Below are 20610 nucleotides of genomic sequence, written 5' to 3'. Positions count from 1 at the left end.
CCTAAAACTCCCAGAATCCACGTGGTCGCACCCTCACCCTTCATCCGGTGGCAGAAAGCATCCCAGGTCTCGCTGAGGTTCTTGCGGGTGCCGTAGTCCACGACTCCCACGTGTCCGTAGCCACACTTGGGGTTGGCCTGGGTGGTGGGGTAGGCGACCCGCGCCTGGTCCAGCCAGCTAGCGGCGCACATGTTCAGCCCGCCCTGCGCAGGAAACACGGCCGGCGGAGGACGGGCGTTAACCAGCGGCGAGCCGGGAATCAGAATCCCGCCGTGTTGCGTTCACTGACCTGCTGGGCGAGGCTCAGCTGAGCGTACGAGGCCAGGACCCCCCCCTCCGCGGCGCAGGCCTGCTGAGCTGCGCTGTAGTTCAGCTTGTACTGACCCTCCTTCGAGCGCAAGTGAAACACGCCGACCATTGCATCTGCACACAAACGCAACACGACCAGTCAGGACGAGGTCCGACTGGGTCAGGGTTGTCTTATATTCGGGCCAATACGGTACTGCTACTACTGCTACTACTACTACTACTGCTACTACTGCTAGTGCTACTGCTGCTACTACTGCTAGTGCTACTGCTACTACTGCTACTGCTACTACTGCTAGGGCTACTGCTACTTCTGCTACTACTACGGCTTCTACTGCTACTACTGCTACTGCTACTACTGCTAGTGCTACTGCTACTACTGCTAGTGCTACTGCTACTACTGCTAGTGCTACTGCTACTACTGCTGCTGCTGCTGCTGCTACTACTGCTAGTGCTACTGCTGCTAGTACTATTACTGCTACTACTGCTACTGCTGCTACTACTGCTAGTACTGCTACTGCTACTGCTACTACTACTGCTACTACTGCTACTGCTGCTACTACTGCTAGTACTGCTACTACTGCTACTGCTGCTACTGCTACTACTGCTGCTACTATTACTGCTACAGCTACTACTGCTGCTACTGCTACTGCTGCTACTACTGCTACTTCTGCTACTACTGCTAGTACTGCTACTGCTGCTACTGCTAGTACTGCTACTGCTACTACTGCTAGTGCTACTACTGCTACTACTGCTAGTACTGCTAGTACTGCTACTGCTGCTACTGCTACTACTGCTACTACTGCTACTGCTACAGCTACTACTGCTGCTACTGCTACTGCTGCTACTGCTACTACTGCTACTGCTAGTACTGCTACTGCTACAGCTACTACTACTGCTACTGCTAGTACTGCTACTGCTACTACTGCTACTACTACTACTGCTACTACTGCTGCTACTGCTACTGCTGCTACTGATCACAACATTCCCCTGCAGAACCTTTAAGGAGTGCACCAGCTGTTTTCTCATCCAAGGTGTTACTCAGGGCTCTGTACTCTGGACCAATAGATTTAACTTTAGACATGTTTTCTATCTATTGATGCAACCAGGTGCTGCTATCAGGCAGCCTGACATGAACCATAACCTCTATGCAGACGATACTCTGCTATATCCACCAGTGAAACTAGCGAGTTAGTTAGATGTTTTAATGATGAATGAGCGAGTGACGACTTATTTTCTGCTACTACGCTCAGATAAGACTGAGCTTGATGCAAATCTGCTGTATTTCTTAGCTTGGCTGTTTTTGTAAATATATGAAATAGAATTAAAATGGTTCACAACTGGAATGAACTGGATTTCGTGACTTAATGTGTAAACCGTGTGTTGCCCCACTGTATATAATACGTATCATAATTATAATATAAACATGTGAGCGCGTACCTTCAAAGTGGAGGTCGGTACATTTGGCGTCCGGGTGGCAGCCTCCGTTGTCCTGGAGACAGCGGCTGATTGGCAGCTGTTTGACCTCACACCAGACGCCGTCTCCGACGTAGCCGACCTTACAGGTGCACCTGCTCTTCCCCTGCACACACATTATTTATTTATATATATATATATATATATATATGTATATATATATATGTATATATATACACATATATATATATATATACACATATATACACACACACATACACATATATATATATATATATATATACACACATATATATATACATATATATGTACAGTATATATGTGTATATATATATATATATATATATATATAAATTATACGTATATATAGATTATATATATATATATATATATATATATATATATATATATATATATATACATATACGAAAACGATATATATATATATATATATATATATATACACCGTATTTTCTGGACTATAAGCCGTACCTGCATATAAGCAGGATCCACTCTATTTTTTTAAAAATTATAAAAAAAGATATACAAGCCGCATCTGCTCTATTTAAAAAAAAAAAAAAGATATGCAAGCCGCAGATATTTATGTTGTTAGATTAGATATTTACTACATGTATAGAAGGATTTTGAACTGTAAGAGATGTACATGTTTGTACCTAAATAGATCTTTCCTACAGTGTCTTTTAACACGGCAGCAACTTTTCTGATTAAAACGGGACAAAACCAAGAGAAAATAACCGGTATTTATTTATCTATTTATCTGTTTGAAATCTGCTTCTACTTCTATCTGCTAAAGAAGAAGTAGCGTATTCTTCTTTGCATTTATTTTGTCTTAGTTTTGATTCTAATTCCGGTTAGAGCGCCCCGAGCGGTGGAAGAAAAATCCACAGAATAGCCGCCAGGGGCGTTTCTTGGGACTGAGAACATTGGGGGCTGAGCCCAGACCCTTATAGAAGCCTATGGGATCTACCTGGGGAAAAAAGCTCAATGCTTTCTTGAGCCTTATTGCGTCTTGTCTACAGCCAAACACTGCCAAAATGTACCAGAATGAAACATACTATATTGATAGAAACAGGATGATTCACTTATAGATAACACAGGAATTAAAGCAAAAGAGGTTGCCACCTTTCAGAAATAGAAATAAAGGACGCCCCGATTTCAGCAGAGCAGGAGCCAAAAAAAAAGCCCCAAAACTGCATAAAAATGTGTTTATTTTATATGAAATAACGTGTTCTTTAATAGCATTGAACTTGCATGACTGTACAGACAGCCACCCATATAGCAGCTGAAATAGCCTCCTATGCTCTGTATGTCCACATCAGCCAAGGTGTAGAATATTGCTTCAGGTGAAGAATATGGGGTAAAAGTTAACTTATTTCAATAATTCAACTAGAATATGGTGTAAAAGTTAACTTATTTCAATAATTCAACTATAATATGGTGTGAAAGTAAAATTATTTCAATAATTCAACTAGAATATGGTGTAAAAATTAATTTATTTCAATAATTCAACTAGAATATGGTGTAAAAGTTAAATTATTTCAATAATTCAACTAGAATATGGTGTAAAAGTTAAATTATTTCAATAATTCAACTAGAATATGGTGTAAAAGTTAATTTATTTCAATAATTCAACTAGAATTTGGTGTAAAAGTTAATTTATTTCAATAATTCAACTGGAATATGGTGTAAAAGTTAATTTATTTCAATAATTCAACTTAAAAGGTGAAACTAATATATTACCTAGTCTTATTACATGCAAAGCAAGATATCTTAAACCTTTATTTGTTATAATTTTGATGATGGAATTATTTATTGATTTCATAAAATATTCTCTAATTTATTTTTTATTTGGGGTTTTCATAAACTGTGAGCCATAATCAGAGAGCAGCGTCCTGCTGGTGCAGCAAACTGCTGGACGCAGATGCGTGACGGACACTGGCTGATTTATGGTTCCGCGTTGCACCAAAGCAGAGCTTACGGCGTATAGTAAGCGGGGACGCGAACGTACGGTGCGCGTCGCCGCGTACCCTACGCCGCCGATTTAACGCGGAACCATAAATCAGGCTTAACGCGGGCGAATTTGTCAGTTTTCTTTTCGTCTTTTCAACTGAGCACGCAAACACAAACTGAGGATGCAATGCATGCTTATGCACCATCGTAGAACCGGGCCTGGCATAATATATGTCCGTATTGGTTCAATACGGAACTTTTAATTCCAATTCCCAGCCCCTACCTGGAGGTGAAGCCCGAGTCCTCCCCGCTGCGCTGTCTGGCACATAGAAAGATCTGGCACAGACGCAGCAGGTCCTGTTGTCCCGCCACTAAGATTTTGCTGGCCTTAATGTTTCCTGTGTTTTATTTTGTTCATTAGTGTTAAATTTAGTGTTGATGTGTGTGTGACAGACGTGTGTATGGGGCGTTAATGAAAATACGGGACAAATCGCGTCCCGTATTAGTTCAATACAGACGCAATCCATCTCTCTGATTAGTCTTGGATAATAATGGAAAACTACAACTTCTTTAGTGACTCGTAATGTACAGTTATGATTTTTTTCTTCTGAAGTTGAATTATCCGGGGCTAAAGAAAAAACGTCCGGGGCTGAAGCCCCGGATGCCCAGGCCAGGCGACGCCACTGATAGCCGCAGCTTTGTATAAACTGCATGGTTGAAAAACTATGAAAAAAGTAGCGGCTTATAGTCCAGAAAATACGGTATATATATTGTGGGGTTCCTGCGGTCCTACCGGGGCCGTCATGCTGCAGACGGCGTGCTCGTGGCAGCCTCCTCCGTCCTCTCCGCTGCAGGGGTCGATGGGGAGGCAGGTGAATCCGTCTCCGGAGTATCCTCTCTTACAGGTGCAGCTCAACTGCTCGCCGCGCTGCGAGCAGAAGGCGTTAGCATCACAGCCGCCGTTCCAGATGTCACACATGTCCATGACTGCAGAGACGCACCGATCAGACCCTCAGCAGCTCCTTCCCATGATGCAGTGCGGGGGCACGTACCTGTACACATGTACCCTTCTCCCTCGTAGAACAGCCGGCAGGCACAGACGTTGTTCTCCCTGCAGACGGCCTTCGGGTGGCAGGGCGGCGAGCAGGTGAAAACCTCCGCTGGGGACAGATGGCGAGGGTTAAACGTGACGCGGCGTTAGTTCCAGTTAATTTGCCAGAGTTTCATCGTAGACTAAAGAACTGGACAACCTCCTGTGATGTCATAAATAAGTCCACACCCACAGGGACACGGACGGTATTGGCCCGAATATAAGAAGGTAAAAAGGAAAGACTGAAAAAGTGGGGTCGTCTTATAATCAGGGTTGTTTTATATTCGGGCCAATACGGTACTACTACTACTACTGCTGCTACTACTACTACCGTATTGGCCCGAATATAACACAGTGTTTTTTGCATTGAAATAAGACTGAAAAAGTGGGGGTCGTCTTCCATTCGGGCTCTAGACATTGTACCCATTCACAACGCTAAAGCGAATGCTGAACTTAACTCCCCAGGCCAAAGCGAACCCCTGTCACGAAGAAGAAAAATAAAAATAACGGTAAGAAAGAAAACAGAAGAAAATATTAAGTATTTCAACATTAATCTCGACATTTCGACTTTTTTCTCGAAGTGCACAATGAAAAAAAAAAAAATCTTCCCCTCTCAAATATTTTTTCTCCTCCCTGGCCCTAATACTCTTCCGTAAAAGTGAACTCCTGTCACAAAGAATAAAAATAAAAATAGCAGTAGCACGAAGAAGAAAAATAAAAAATAGCGGTAAGAAAGAAAAGAGAAGAAAATAAGAGAAGAGATAACAGAAAATGGAGAAACGTAGCGACAATCTGGAGAAAAGTGGGTGGAAGATCGGCAGGTTAACCGGCAGCTGAGGAGAAGTTATGATGCAAACTTCAAGATGATGATTTGAATGAGGCAAAATAACATGCTTTTTCTCTCGAATATGTAAGGGATAATGCACGACGAGTTGTCCATTAACATAAATATATGGACGACGCTGACGCCCCCACGTCGAGGGTGTGAAACAGCCGAGCGGCTGAGCGGACTATTTAACCTCTCGTCTGCAGCCGTTGCAACCTGGTAAGTTACAAAGTGTTTTAACAAGCCATAACTCAGTTTCCTTGGTAACACCTGAGGGTCTGACTAACACCTGGAACAAGGACGGACCTGAGATACGACTTAGCAAGGGGGGATATTCTAGTGCCATTTCTCCGGTTTCTTTTCATTTTCTTTTCTCTCCTCTTCTGCATCCCAGTCATCAAAAATGTTAAATTCACCAAATAAATTAAAATTAAATTACAAAATCACTCATGTCGCCGTCCTGCGGTAGCCGGCTCTTCTTCTCTGAATCTCCGTTGCCGTGGTTACCACCTGGCAGTTGATCCAGCGCAATGATATTAAAGATATCGGGCAATTTGACCGAACTTGTTTTCTAGGTGTCAATTAACACTTTTAATGGACACGTGCCAGCCAATCAGAATCGATTATTCACACAGACCTTGGTATAAATTGTTATAATAATTTGTTTCAGATGTACTGTAATTATTTTCTGTATAAAAATTGAATCTGGTGTTCAAAAAGTCTTTTTTCAAACTTGAGTCTTGAAAAAGAGGGAATCGTCTTCTAATCAGGGTCCTCTTATATTCGGGCCAATATGGTAAATGAGTTGCTATGGAGACCAAAACTGATGTTTGGTTGGTTTTGTTTCACCAGATTGTAAATATTGATTTGTGGTCATCTAAACTTTATTTATAAAGCTTTAGAAACAATGCGGTGAACTGTGGATTCAGAGGAAAACTTGAAATGTAAAACTTATAAAACAAATAAAATGTGAAGATAAAACACTAAAACTGAGTGGGAAGTGAGCGGCGGCGGGTGGATCAGGAGGAGGTGGGACTCACTCTGCTGGACGTCACATCGGTCTCCAGTCCAGCCCTCGTCGCAGAAGCACTGACCCGTCCCTCGCCGCCCGTCGTCACATGACCCGTGTTCCGAGCAGTTGCAGGCTGGAAGAGACAGAGAGGTGGATGCTGGGAGTCTCGCCCCTAGCCCCGCCCTTAGCCCCAGCCCCAAGCCCCGGCCCCAAGCCCCGGCCCCGGCCCCAGACTGACCTTTACAGGCGGGGCCGTGGAACCCACTGCTGCACCGCTCGCAGGCCGTGCCCTCGAACCCGGCGTCGCACAGGCATGTCCCGTTGCCCAGGTGACCGTCGTCGCAGGTACCCCGTTTGTTGCAGGGGGAGTGGACCCCCCCCGGGCAGACTGGGGGGGGACAGAGACATGTGATGTCACATTTACTCTGTTACATTTACTTGAGTAAGTTTTGGGAAATGTTGTACTTTTAGGAGTAGTTTTGAATCACTATACTTTTTACTTTTACTTGAGTAGATTTGTGAAGAAGAAACTGTTCCTCTTACTCCGCTACATTAGGCTACGTTGAGCTGTTACTTTTCTTTTATCCCTTTTATCCACGTACGCGTCAATCTCATGACATCACTGGGTGATTCTTTGGGAAAAATGTTTGTTTCTGCATGTTTTGTCACATTTACACAGACTCAAACACACACAGAGTTTCTATGAGTTCATGGGCTTGTTCTAGTTCTGCCTGGTTAAAAAAGAAATGTACAAAGGCTTGGAATTTTGTGCTACTTGTGCTTAGTTAATTTTTGTATTTATTCTGTTATTTTATTATTTATTAAAGTACTTGAATTTACTTTAAGATTATTTTAATTTAAGCTATTTTTAATTTTTTATTAATTTTAATTTATTGTATTATTTTATTGATTTAATTTGCCTGAAGATGATTATTTTGTACTTTTGTCTGTTTGAATGGCTGTAAAAAATAAATCAGACGTTACTCAACAGTTACTCAGTACTTGAGTAGTTTTTTCACCAAGTACTTTTTTACTTTTACTCAAGTAATTATTTGGATGAATACTTTTTACTTCTACTTGAGTCATATTATTCTGAAGTAACAGTACTTTTACTTGAGTACAATTTTTGGCTACTCTACCCACCTCTGGTTACTGTGTTACTGCAAAGAGCCACATCGTCCACATCAACTGCCCCATCCCTCACTCCCTGCTCTCTCTGAGACATAAAAATACCATTATAAAACGGAAAGGTGAAATCCTACAATCTGATCGGTTGTTAACTGTGGTATAATGAGCATATACCACGGCTTCTATTCTAAAGCATATCATTCCGCGTCAGGGAAGCAACAAAGTATCCATGACAACAACCAACTGTTACATAATTTTGGACGGTGACAGTAGGTAGCAAAAAGTAGCTGGTGTTAAATAAACAATTAATTAGGCATGTTCACGGTAAACTTTGATCTCCGGGGAGGGCTAACGATGGATGAATGGATTGAGGAGTGCCTGTCTCTGAAAAAAAAGACGAGCAAAAGACGACATGTGGAGCTACATCAGGAGAGATGGGACTATGTTTTTCCACAGTGAGGCTATTTTTACTGGATAATATGTATTTATTATATTATATATATGTATCTATAAAATAGATTGTGTATTCCTCTTTCATATTTACATTATTGGTAACTGTTTTATAAAAGCAATACATCACTTTGCGTCGGGCCGGAGACGCTCCTCAGCTGTGATATAATGAGCGTATACCACGGCCTGGCATTTTTTGCCTGCAATTTTGAGAGTGGATTTTTTTTCCCTCCACGTTATTTGCGTCACAAATGCAAAATTCAACACCAGCGCATGCGTGCGTGTAGTTCAACGTGTTGAGCAGGCGACTTATCTACACCTTCCCATGTACAGCGACACGGGTTCGATTCCAGTCGGCATATTTTGTCTGTCTTTCACTGCACCTGTCAAATAAAGTCGCAAGAGCCGCATGACACCGGGCAAAGAGCCGCATGCAGCTCTGAGCCGCAGGTTGGCCACCCCTGATCCAACCAGATCCTCCAACCTGATTGTAGGAGCCAAAACAGCATTTATGTTTTTATTAAAGGAATATTTATGATTTCACCACTTCCCATACTTTTGGTTCTAGTTCATTGATTTGTTTTGACAGTTTGGCCACTGAGTGACAGTTTGGCCACACCCATGGTAATTGTGGGTGTGGTGCCAGTTAAAGGAGCCGTCTGTAAGAAATGTCCAAAACTGGTACTGCAGTCACTTTCAAAATATTGTTGAGCGTGTACCCTCCCCCTCCTCCCCCCGACCAGAGGTTGCCAGGTAGGCTGCAGAATGCAGCAGGAACGTAGGCTGCCATGGCTGCGATAATTAGAGCCGAGCTGGCAACCCGGATGCCTAAACAATACTGACTTGGTGATTGGGAGATAGGTGGAGGGTGGAGCTTCAGAAACAATACTGACTTGGTGATTGGGAGATAGGTGGAGGGTGGAGCTTCAGAAACAATACTGACTTGGTGATTGGGAGATAGGTGGAGGGTGGAGCTTCAGAAACAATACTGACTTGGTGATTGGGAGATAGGTGGAGGGTGGAGCTTCAGGCCAAAACAAAACATGACAACATCAACATCAGTTGAGGGCTGCAACTCCTCTTTTTAAACTGGAATATCCTGGCTTGAGTGCTGTTGTCAGTGACATAAGTATTTGAAATGAACATGATTTTTAAATGTCTGTTGACATATCGGGGTCATTTTATGATTCGTTTTATTATTGCTCTTACATACAGATCCTTTAACAAAGGGAAGTGGAAAAAGTTTGTGAGACAATGTTAGTTGGGAAGCAAACACAGTTTTTTACCACAACTCACCGTAGAATCTCACCATAGCATTCTCATACATTTTCTTTCTTTCACATAAACTAGAACAGGGGTCAGCAACCCAAAAAGTTGAAAGAGCCGTATTGGACCAAAAACACAAAAAACAAATATATCTGGAGCCGCAAAAAATGAAAAGTCTTGTATGTATAAGCCTTAGAATGAAGGCAAATGGGGAAAGGCGAAATCAAAATGTTGAGAAAAAGTCGAAATGTTGAGAAAATAGTCGAAATGTCGAGAAAAAAGTCGAAATGTCGAGAAAAAAGTCAAAATTTCGAGAGAAAAGTTGAAATGTCGAGATTAATGTTGAAGTACAATCTCGAGAAAAAAGTTGAAATGTTGAGCAAAAAGTCGAAATGTTGAGAAAAAAGTTTTGAGAAAATGTCGAGATTAAAAAGGAAGGAAAAAAGAGAAAAAAAGGAAAAAAAGAGAAAAAAAAGAAAAAGAAAAAAGAAGAAAGGGAAAAAAAATTTAAAAAAAGGAAAAAAGGAAAAAAAAGGTCAAACATTTTTGAAAAATTCTCCAGGGAGCCACTAGGGCGGCGCTAAAGAGCCGCATGCGGCTCTGGAGCCGCGAGTTGCCGATCCCCGAACTAGAACATACACTTTGTGCTGGCTTATGAAGTTTTGTAGGATATTTTTTGAGTTTATTTTTAGACAATGACTGGCTGCATGGTGACTGGATCTGGATCTACAACCAAGGTGTGTTAAAACCACTCTTCTAAGGCTGGGGCTGTGGCTATATTGAACAAAATAGCACTGATCCTCCAACCAGATCCTGTTGGATCCAGGGCCAGACCTGCAGCCCTCGCTGGCCCCAGCCGGACCTGCAGCTGGGACGTCCCCAACTTCAAGACCGGGGGCCGGATTCACCAATATGTTCTTAAGAACGATCTTAAGAAATGTCTTAAGATCTAAAATTAAGAAGTTCATAAGAAAGTTCTTAAGTGCAATTCCTCAATATGTTCTTAAGAACCGTCTTAAAAACTGTCATTTCTTACGAATTTCTTATTTTTCCTACTTAAGAACTTCTTAAAATATGTAATTGCATTGCACGCACCAACAAACAACATTTCTACAGGTAGTTTGCATCTTAACCGTCAGTCACTCACTAAACATGGAGAAGGAGAAAAAGAGATGCAGGAACTTTTCAAGGTTATGGTGGATGAGATTAATGTGTGAAAAAAATACTATTGGGGAAAAATAATAATAATTAACTACCACGCTAACTAACATGCTAACTAACGGTTAACAGGCTCTTTGTGTAATTAATTACAAAGTATATCCTCAAACTATGACCTACTAGTCTAAACTCTAAAATGTGTTGAAAAAGGTGATTTTAGAGGCTTATTATTATTATTATTATTATTATTATCATTATTATTATTATTATTATTACCTTTTCACAGAATACATTTTAAGACAGGTCAAGGTTGTCTTAAAGTTAAGAAAAAAGTCAAGAACAAATTTGAGAACTTTTATTTCAAGAATACCATTTATTCTTAAGTTTTTTCTTAAGAAGAAACTTAAGAAGAAAGTTGAGAAAATACTTAAGAACTTTTTTGGAGAATATATAAATAATAATATATAAATTATATTATTATTAAATTATAAATTCTTCTCTTTTTTCTTCTTAAGACTGAACTTAAGAAAAAAATTACACTTAAGAAGATTTTTTTTCTTAACAATGTTTTGTGAATCCAGCCACGGGTCCGAACACCCGAAGGTGCGCTCACCCAGACAGTGCAGGCCGTAGTAACCGTGGCAACAGCTGGGCTGCCACAGGGTGTAGGTGCAGACGGCCCGGCAGCCGGAGTTCTGGCTCACGAACATCACCGGCAGGTCGCACTTCTGCACCTCCTGGACACAAGACGGCAGAGAGGCGTCAGAGCGGCGCCGGCGGGCCCAACCGGACCCAACCGGACTCAACCGGACCAGCGAGACCAGGGACCAGGATCCAGACCTTCAGCTTGGTTTGGGGGGGACACGACATCGAGTTCTGACCGCAGGGACCGCAGTTCATCTGGGGGGGGAAGAACAAGACCGGTTAGTCAGTCAGCTGGACCCGGTCCAGACGTCCTCACAAGGTCCACCAGGGTCCAGATCCAGACCTGCAGGTCCTCTACAGACCACTAGGGTCCAGATCCAGACCTGCAGGTCCTCTACAGACCACTAGGGTCCAGATCCAGACCTGCAGGTCCTCTACTGACCACTAGGGTCCAGATCCAGACCTGCAGGTCCTCTACAGACCACTAGGGTCCAGATCCAGACCTGCAGGTCCTCTACAGACCACTAGGGTCCAGATCCAGACCTGCAGGTCCTCTACAGACCACTAGGGTCCAGATTAGAGCTGGGTATCGATTCAAATGTCAAGAATCGATTTGATTCCGATTCTTAAGTTTCAGAATCGATTATCACCATTTGATTCGATCTGATTCGATTCGATATTGATTTGGGTTAGTGTTGCCTGGATTAAATGACTGTAAAATAACTATTGAAATAATAATTTCACGATAATTATTGTGAAATAACTAAGAAATAAATAACTCAAATAGGCATTTCAATATCCCTTTTAAAGTGCAAAAAAAAGAAAGAAATTGCAACAGCTCAAGCAGTAAACTAATTATTTTAGCTTGTCTGATTTATTCTGTCACCAGACACACAGCTTGCCATGAAGCACCGGCATTTTTCAGGTATTTCATGACAAACCGTGTCCGATAACAGAGAAACCAAACAAGCTATAGTAAATATAGATAATATGAACTTCATTGAACTAATATAACATTTAGAAATTTAAGCTGAAATGTCCAGCATTTTCTCTAAAGAAAAGTTCATTTAGTTCAGGAGTTTTCAAAACTACTGGGACTACTGGGATTAAAGTTCACCAGGCAAAAATGTAATGATGGAAAAAAAAAAATGTAATAAAAAAAAAAAAATCGATCTTTAGACATACAAATCGATTTTTAGGAATTAATATGAGAATCGATTTAGAATCAGAAAATCGATTTTTTCAACACAGGCCTAGTCCAGATCCAGACCTGCAGGTCCTCTACAGACCACCAGGGTCCAGCTCAGGTTCAGGAGGGGTCACCTGGAGGTCGAAGGTCTTCTGCTCGTCACAGCGCCCCCCCAGGCTGGGCGGAGTCAGCAGGCAGTCGATCCCGTATGCGATCCCGGTCCTGAAGACCAGGTGTCTCTGAACAATCCGGCAGGTTCCGTCGTTGATGAAGATGTCGCCCTGACGACGGAGAACTCGTCAGCTGTTGTTGTTGTTTGCTTTTGTTGTTGTTTGTTTGTTGTTTACTCACCACAGCGTCCGGACCGCCGCAGGAGAAGGAGAGCGGCGAGCCCTGCATGGTCCGGGCCGAGTCCGGGTCCAGGTAGACCAGCCGCTCTGCGTACACCTGTCAATCACACGTCATCAGCTGGGGATGGAGATACTATTTGGGATCAGTAGGACGTCATTTTTGTTGAAATTAAATTTTTGCTTTCTATGTGCTGTTGAACTATGTCAAATCCAATGGCCCCTCATGAGGACAATGGGTTTATTTTTGCATATACATTTTTTCCTTGCTATTTGGGATCAGGAGGACCCAAATAACCTAAAAATGAAATTTTAGCTTGCTACAATAAGTAGTTATCTCAAAAACCACCACAACTCTATTTCCCTTTCTTGGTCCTGCCCTGCATTCTTGCACATCCTGGTCAGGTTCTAATAATAAAAATATGATACATTTTATTTGCAATATACTCAGCATTTTGAATGAAATAAAGTGCTACAGAGTAAAAACATTGCCTGCTCCACTGGCAGATTATTCTACTTATTTCTAGTGAAAATGTGCTTTAAACAAATGGAAATCTAAACACAAGTATTCTAAGTGTAATGAGACTTATTTTGACTAGAAATTGGACATTTGGGCAAGAAATAAAGACAAATGTTCTTGGAAAGAATGTACGTGTTTGCAGTGAAGATAGACCTGATGTCCTCAAACGAGTACTTCATGTTTACAGACGTTGTAGCTTGCTAATATTACTCAAATATATCAAAAAAGCATGCCATGTGAAGCTGCAGACGTTATTGTGCATAAATATACTAGTTTCAATCGTAAAATTAGGTTAGGATTTTTACCTTGTCCATATTTCTGTCGGGAGCTGCCATAGAAGACTTTCATTGTGATCCCAGCCATCTTTTTTTTTCCCAAATTAGTGTAATTTCATTATGAGACCACTAGATGGTGCAGGCGGGGGTCCCGGATGAGGACAATGGGTCAATGTTCGTATAAATGAAGTATCATGGCGCAGAACAGCAGAAATGTAATGTCCTCATATGAGAACGCAGGGTCTCAGGGGGAGGATCCGCCTCATAAAGATATCACCGTAGCAACCGGGTTTAAGGAGGAGCTTCTTTATTAAGGTATCACCGTAGCAACGGGGTTTAAGAAGGACTTGCTTCATCAAGATATCACCGTCATCATCCTCACCTTCCGGCTGGTCAGGACGTGGTACTTCAGGTATTCCACCAGCTCGGGCCGGTTGTGCTGGTTGTACAGGAAGTCCTTCTGCTCCCGCGGCAGAGACGCCATGACGTCGTCCGAGGGCATGAAGATGGTCACCGGCTGGTTGAGGCCGTCGTTGATCAGGTCCATCAGCCCCGTGTCCTGGAATACACACCACCTCTGTGACCCCCTCACCAGACTAGACCCCCCCACAAAAGCCCTGCAGGGCCAGTTTTACCTCCAGCAGCTTGTAGAAGGTCTTGTAGCCGTTGCGGTCAGCAACGTCTGTCAGGTTCTGGTTTTTGGAGTCCTGCAGGGAAACATCTCCGTTCAGCTCTAAAACTTCTAACGGATCCACATAATTACCCACAACACGACTCTCCAGTTTCAGCCGTCGACCAATCGGCTCGTCAGGAATAGAAAGGTACTTGCAGGGATGTAGAGGATGTTGTCTTTGTCGACGCCGGGAGGAAACAGGATCCGGTCCACGATGTGGATGATGCCGTTGGCGCTAACGTCGTCGCTGCTGGTCAGGTTGGCCTGGTTGACCCAGATTTGGTCCTGAAACCATCAAAGTTAAAAAGAAGAAAAGAGTTATAAGAATAATAAATAAAGTTTCTTATCATGATACTACTAATAAATTATTTATAGAGCCAGGCACATTCAAATTCATAGATATTGTTTATTTAAAAACATTAGAAATATTATTTTGAGTTAAGAATAAAAGCCTTCCTATTTGTATTTAACATTTATTCAGATTAAAAGAAACAAATTATAATTTAAGAAGGGTCTTTGAAACATGTTATGTGAGGACTAATGTTAAATACAGATGTGTTTCATTTTTGGCCCAGCTGAGTGAATGCATACATGCTTTGAGGAAGCTAAAGATATGCATGAAGCCATTCTGAATCTGAATTTGCCAGAGGATGAAGTTGAACGGCAAAATATATATTTTCATGCAAAAGGTTTTGAGTTTTCAAAGTTCATTGAAAAAGTAAAATGTTGGTTATCTGATGCTGGTTATCCATATGTGCAATCAAATGATGCTGCAGAACCTTCTGGTAACTCGAGTGTGGCTTCTGATGAGATTAATCCCGAAGACAGTGTTTCAAATGTTTCATGTCAAGAGGAAAAGCGTTCCAGAGCACATTCTAAGTCATCTAAGGCATCATCTACGTCAGGGGTTCTTAACCTTTCTGACCTTGGGGCCCAATTTTTTCAGTACAGAGTGGCCCGGGGCCCATTAAATATTAACACTTTATAGCAGGGGTATTCAACTAAAACTTTAAGAGGTCCATTTAGAGAAAATTTACTCAAGCGAAGGTCCAGAACACCATAATATATAAATATATATATATATATATATAGGCCCTATGTGTGTGTGTGTGTATATGTATGTATATATTCAAGTAGCCTCATAGTTGTATATACATCTGCATCTGACTGGTATATTAAAAAAAGTACATATTTGCCACTTAACATGTGTAACTTGAATTACACACATTTTTTTCTCTTAAAAATAAAATACATTTTATTTTATTTTTCAAATGCTATCTTATTTTATTTCTCTACCAGCAGTTTGAATTTCCCCTTTTCTTTGTTAATTGTCTCAACACATTTTTATAATAAATTAATATAAACAATGGTGAGCCTGGAACGATATTTAGTTTTACAAAGCAAAACTTAGTTTGATTGTACTTTATTTAAGATATTACATGAATATTACATTAATCAGTTGTCAGAGGACTCAGCGCGTCAGGTTTCATCCGAGCCTGATCAGCTGAGGGCAGGAGCCCGCAGCTCTCTGGCTGCGGAGCAGTCACTTTCTGATGCTTTTGCGAAAGCCCGAACAACAGTCCAGTCCAGCAGACACGACAGCCCACGCATCTACATGTACAATCCTTCAGCAGTAAACGACAGAGCCCGCAAGCCCGAGCGGCACCGACCTCCCCGGCCGCGGGGACGCGCCGGGATAAATGATCAGACCGCGCTCGCTCGCTCTGGGCGCAGACCCAAGTAATCGATCCCTGATACTGGCGGATCTAAACCTACTCTGTGCAAAATTAAGGATTTACTCTGTAAATACACACCATTTATCTTACTATTACACGTACAGCTAGCTGAGTATCTTCTCCTCATTTGGTCGGGAGTTGCTATGCAGTCCCGCGGCCCCCGCGGCCCAAACGTACAAAACAGATTTTTTTTTGCGGCCCACTAGATGGCGCTCGCGGCCCAAGTGTGGGCCGCGGCCCTATGGTTAAGAATCACTGATCTACGTCATCTGCAAGAATAAAGGCACAAGCAGACAAAGCAGCACTTATGGAGCGTATGGCTGCATTAGAAAGGAAACACGCGTTGGAAGCCAAAGAGGAAGAACTCAGAAAGGAGAAAGAACTGTTCACTTTGGAAACCGAACTTGCTGCCGCTCATGCAAAGCTGAATGTGTTGGAAATCAATTCAAAATGTGGCTCTAAAGGATCGGACGCACTGAACTCATATTACGACAGGAACTGGACTGGTGCTCCAGGAACACGTCCGCTGAATCTTCACGCGGATGATTTTGTTCCACAAAAGGATGCTGCAAATAACAGTCAAAGTAAAGCTCACAGTGAGGCTCGGGCTGTCACTGTCAGACCTGTAGATGCAACAACAACGCAAACTGACGGCAGGCCATCACTCACAACCCAAGTGAATGTCAGGCCTGGACCAGCAGCAACGACACAAGACACTGGCCCAGCAATAAGTCAAATTCAAACAACACAAATGTTTCCAAACTCTTTGAATCTACCCCACAACAATAACCCCTGCAATACTATTATGGACATTATGCAAAGGCAAAATGATATCACTGCACTGTTGGTTCAGCAAAATCTAACATCTGCATTGCCTGTGAGAAATATTCCTGTGTTTGATGGTGACCCTCTTCAGTTAATTCCTTCATGAGATCCTTTGAAAACTGTGTAGAAGGAAAAACTAACAATGCCAGTGATTGCTTGTCATTTTTGGAACAGTACACCAGGGGACCACCAAGAGACCTTATCAGGAGCTGTCAGCATTTGCCCCCAAGCGAGGGCCTAATTCCTGCTGATGGAGCATTTTGGCAATGAACATAAAATCGCTTCTGCTTACATGGAAAAAATTCTGAATTGGCCCCCCATTAAAACAGAGGATGTACCAGCACTGCAATCTTTTTCCCTGTTTCTTCGAGGTTGCTCCAACTTAACACAGCAGATAATGTACATGAAGGAGTTGGATATGCCCTCCAATCTCATAATCATTGTGATGAAGCTTCCTTACAAGCTACGGGAGAAGTGGAGGAGCGTTGCATGTGATCTGCAGGAGCAAAATGGATGTAGAGTAATGTTCACTGACCTCGTGACATTTGTGGAAAAACAAGTCAAAATCCTCTCTGACCCATTTTTTGGTAATATTCAAGATCTGTCACCTGTCAGCCGCAGCAAAGCCCCCAATGCCAGTCACACAAAGCAAAGGAGAAATGGAAGCGCTTTTGCCACCAGTGTCTGCGCAGTAAAGGAAAACAACAAGATCGACATGGACAGTAACATCAAGTCTTCCTCTGCCCAAAACTATAGCAAATGTTGTCTATTTTGCAAACTTAACAGTCACTCTCTGGATAAATGCTCACAGTTCAAGTTAAAGATGCATCGGGACAAGATAAGTTTCATACAGGAAAATGGAATTTGTTTTGGTTGCCTGAGAGTTGGTCACAGAAGCAAAGACTGCAGGAGTCGTTTGGTCTGTATTGTGTGTAACCAGAAGCATCCATCAGTCCTTCACATTCAGGAAAAGGATAAAGGTACATCCTTAAAGGACACACAAGCTGTGAGCTCTCAGAGTGTTTCACCTGGACCTTCTCAGACATGTGGAGCTATAGGGGCCGGTGATGAGGATGATGCTGGTGTAACCCAGGTGGAAAATCCAGCTTACTAAGCTGTAAAATAGTTAACCAGGTTAACTAAAGAAACATTTTATTTTTATTAAAATATATTATAAGTTGTTTTATTTTGAGAACATTTACAAAACGACCTACCTCTACAACTATCATTACCTCATTAGTTGGTTTGACTTATATAAAAAGAGGTGTACTTAGAAGCAACACTAGATGGCAGCACACGTTTCACATGCGCTCCCAACGCAAATCAGATGTGACGTCATCGCATGCGCTCTCTCTCTTTGACGCGACGTTCCATGAGGACAGAAGCAGCCAGCAGACGCTGAGAAATATAAACTCATAAAACAGTATTAAACAGTATTAAACTAACAAAACGTTACACCAGCTGTTGTTAGCTGTGTGTTAGTTGAGTCAGGGGGTGAACCCAGCAGCAGTTGGTGAATGAAAACCACGTTATCCCACTCGGTGAGAAACAGCCACAAATGTTACTGTGTTTGCTAAAAGCTAATGCAAATTCATTCTAAATACATGATGATGCTAACAGATAGCAACCCTGCCTTACACAGGCCAAAACCCCCTTGTGAGTGTGTCCAGACGTCGTCGTTGCTAGAGCATTGGATGTGATTCGGTGAGATGTTTTGTCATTGAAATGTTGCTGATGTAAATTACTAGTGTTGAGGGGAGTTGTGATGTAATGTTATTGAACTAAATGAACCAAAAAACGGGATTTATCCCCACTTTTGAGTTGTAGGATGTTACTTTCAGATGGAAAGTGTATTATTTTATTTGTTTTGGTGCTAATGCATTTAAAGGTGCATTCCACCATTTTTTTTGGTCTTAAAGGGGCAACTAAGATGTAAAATGAGTGTTAAAAGTGCCTTTTAGGTGCTGTATGTTAAAAAGAAAAGCACTATGTGTGTTCTATTTTGCACTAATGTGTCATTTTAAGTTAATATTTTGCACTAATGTGTCATTTTAAGTTAATATTTTGCACTAATGTGTCATTTTGAGTTCATACATGATAAAAATGGTATTTTGATATTTTTCTACATTGAAAAGCTGGTTAAACTGAAGGAGTTTAATTCATTTATTTTGTACCCAACCAGTTATTGGTTAAAAACATATGCCAGCATATGTGAATATATTCATTCTAAAATTCATTCATTTGGATTAAGAGTTAAAACTAATTAAGAGTATTTGCATTCTGCAATACTCTGTTGATATGGATAATTAAAAGGTTGTACAACAAGAAAATAATTGAATACAGATACAGAAGGTATTTTAATTCATGAAAAGAATTAGATCATAGACTAAAAGACCTGTTCCAAACTACAGGTCAGGTTTTTGGATAAGGTTGAAGATCCGGACAAGATGGCGAGCCACCACCCAGGACCAAGACCTGCTTGAGAGCTACAGACGGACTGTCTGTGTATGGTATGAATGTCAGTCACCCGACTGGTTCTGACTAGAACGCGTGATTAAGAGTGCACTCCAACGAACACTAATTGATAATCCTCCTGTACACGGAGCACAGGAGAGGGACCAGACCGCCGTCTGGTTCTGACCGGTCCAATCGACTGTCACTAACAAGTGACCAACAACGAACAGTGACTTGACTGACTTTTGAATGAGCAGAGCTCGGAACAGTGATAAGAATCACACAAAGACATTTTTCTTTTCTTTTATTACTTTTGGGGGTTATTTTCATGCCGGCTAATGTACCTATGTCAATTTAATTCATGTGCACTATTGCAATTGCTTTAAAAAACTAAAAGAGTGCCCGTTGGTTACTCAACTAAAGCTACTTGTGTCGTCTGATGTGATTGTGTGGTCATTTAACAGTTTTACTAGTCCAGTAACAGCCCAAACGAACCTAGAAATCTGAAGCGCCCACCGTCGTACACACTGGTCCGTGGTGAGAGGGCTACACTGTCTTCTCCATTGTTGCAGTAAAGGTGAAATGTCAGATGAGCAATGAGGTTGTGCAAACCTATGCTTTTTTGGATCCTGGGAGTTCAGGTACATTTTGCACTGTCAGTCTGGCAAGGAGACTGGGCCTGAGAGGCAAACCAGCCAAAATTTTACTGAGAACCATGGCACAGAAGAAAATTGTGAGTACCACTGTTTTGTCTGGTGTGGAAGTGTCTGGCATGGACGTGGACGATTTTATTGAGTTACCAAATGTTATGACTCAAGAGACTATGCCCGTGTCAAGACTGAACATTCCACAGCAAGAAGATATTGCGAAATGGTCTTATCTGAGGAACATAAAACTTCACCATCTGGATGCAGAGGTGGATCTGCTCATTGGGACAGACGCTCCTAAAGTGATGGAACCCTGGGAGCTGATTAACAGCCAGAGTGAAGGACCATATGCAGTCAGAACCAGAGTTGGCTGGGTAATTAATGGACCACTACGCAGTGGAAAGAGCAGTGGAGTCAAGACGGGCTGTTCCGTCTTCACGACGAATCGTATCTCTGTGGAACATCTGGAAGAGATGCTCATCAGTCACCATGATTTCAGTGAAAAGACATCAGTGGAACGAGAAAATGATCCTGCGTTACCAAATAATCGCTGTGTGGCAAAGCAGCGGCTTCAAGGCCTGAAGAGGAAATTTGAGAAAGATGTCAAGTACAAGGAGTACACTTCATTTCTCAGTGACATGTTGGATCAAGGTTA

At 41.9% G+C, this 20610-nt stretch overlaps 1 protein-coding gene across 2 annotated transcripts in view; it reads right to left on the bottom strand.

Annotated features, from left to right (window-relative positions):
- The window catches only part of stab2 (stabilin 2), a 98185-nt gene that overhangs the window by 5144 nt on the left and 72431 nt on the right, over positions 1-20610 (bottom strand). For both annotated transcript variants that reach the window (XM_061715031.1, XM_061715032.1), the window contains exons 49-62: positions 14450-14578; positions 14256-14327; positions 14003-14179; positions 12830-12925; positions 12613-12759; positions 11485-11544; positions 11258-11381; positions 6881-7030; positions 6671-6775; positions 4767-4874; positions 4508-4701; positions 1747-1888; positions 290-423; positions 38-203 (exon numbers count right to left, since the gene is read on the bottom strand). In XM_061715031.1, coding sequence (XP_061571015.1) covers positions 38-203; positions 290-423; positions 1747-1888; positions 4508-4701; positions 4767-4874; positions 6671-6775; positions 6881-7030; positions 11258-11381; positions 11485-11544; positions 12613-12759; positions 12830-12925; positions 14003-14179; positions 14256-14327; positions 14450-14578 — 1804 coding nt within the window. The remainder of the gene's footprint in view (positions 1-37; positions 204-289; positions 424-1746; positions 1889-4507; positions 4702-4766; positions 4875-6670; positions 6776-6880; positions 7031-11257; positions 11382-11484; positions 11545-12612; positions 12760-12829; positions 12926-14002; positions 14180-14255; positions 14328-14449; positions 14579-20610) is intronic.

Source organism: Cololabis saira, chromosome 23 (genome assembly GCF_033807715.1).
Source record: "Cololabis saira isolate AMF1-May2022 chromosome 23, fColSai1.1, whole genome shotgun sequence".
Taxonomy (NCBI): Eukaryota; Metazoa; Chordata; class Actinopteri; order Beloniformes; family Belonidae; genus Cololabis; species Cololabis saira.
The sequence above is the reverse complement of the archived record's forward strand: the minus strand, read 5'-3'. Positions and strand labels throughout refer to the sequence as shown.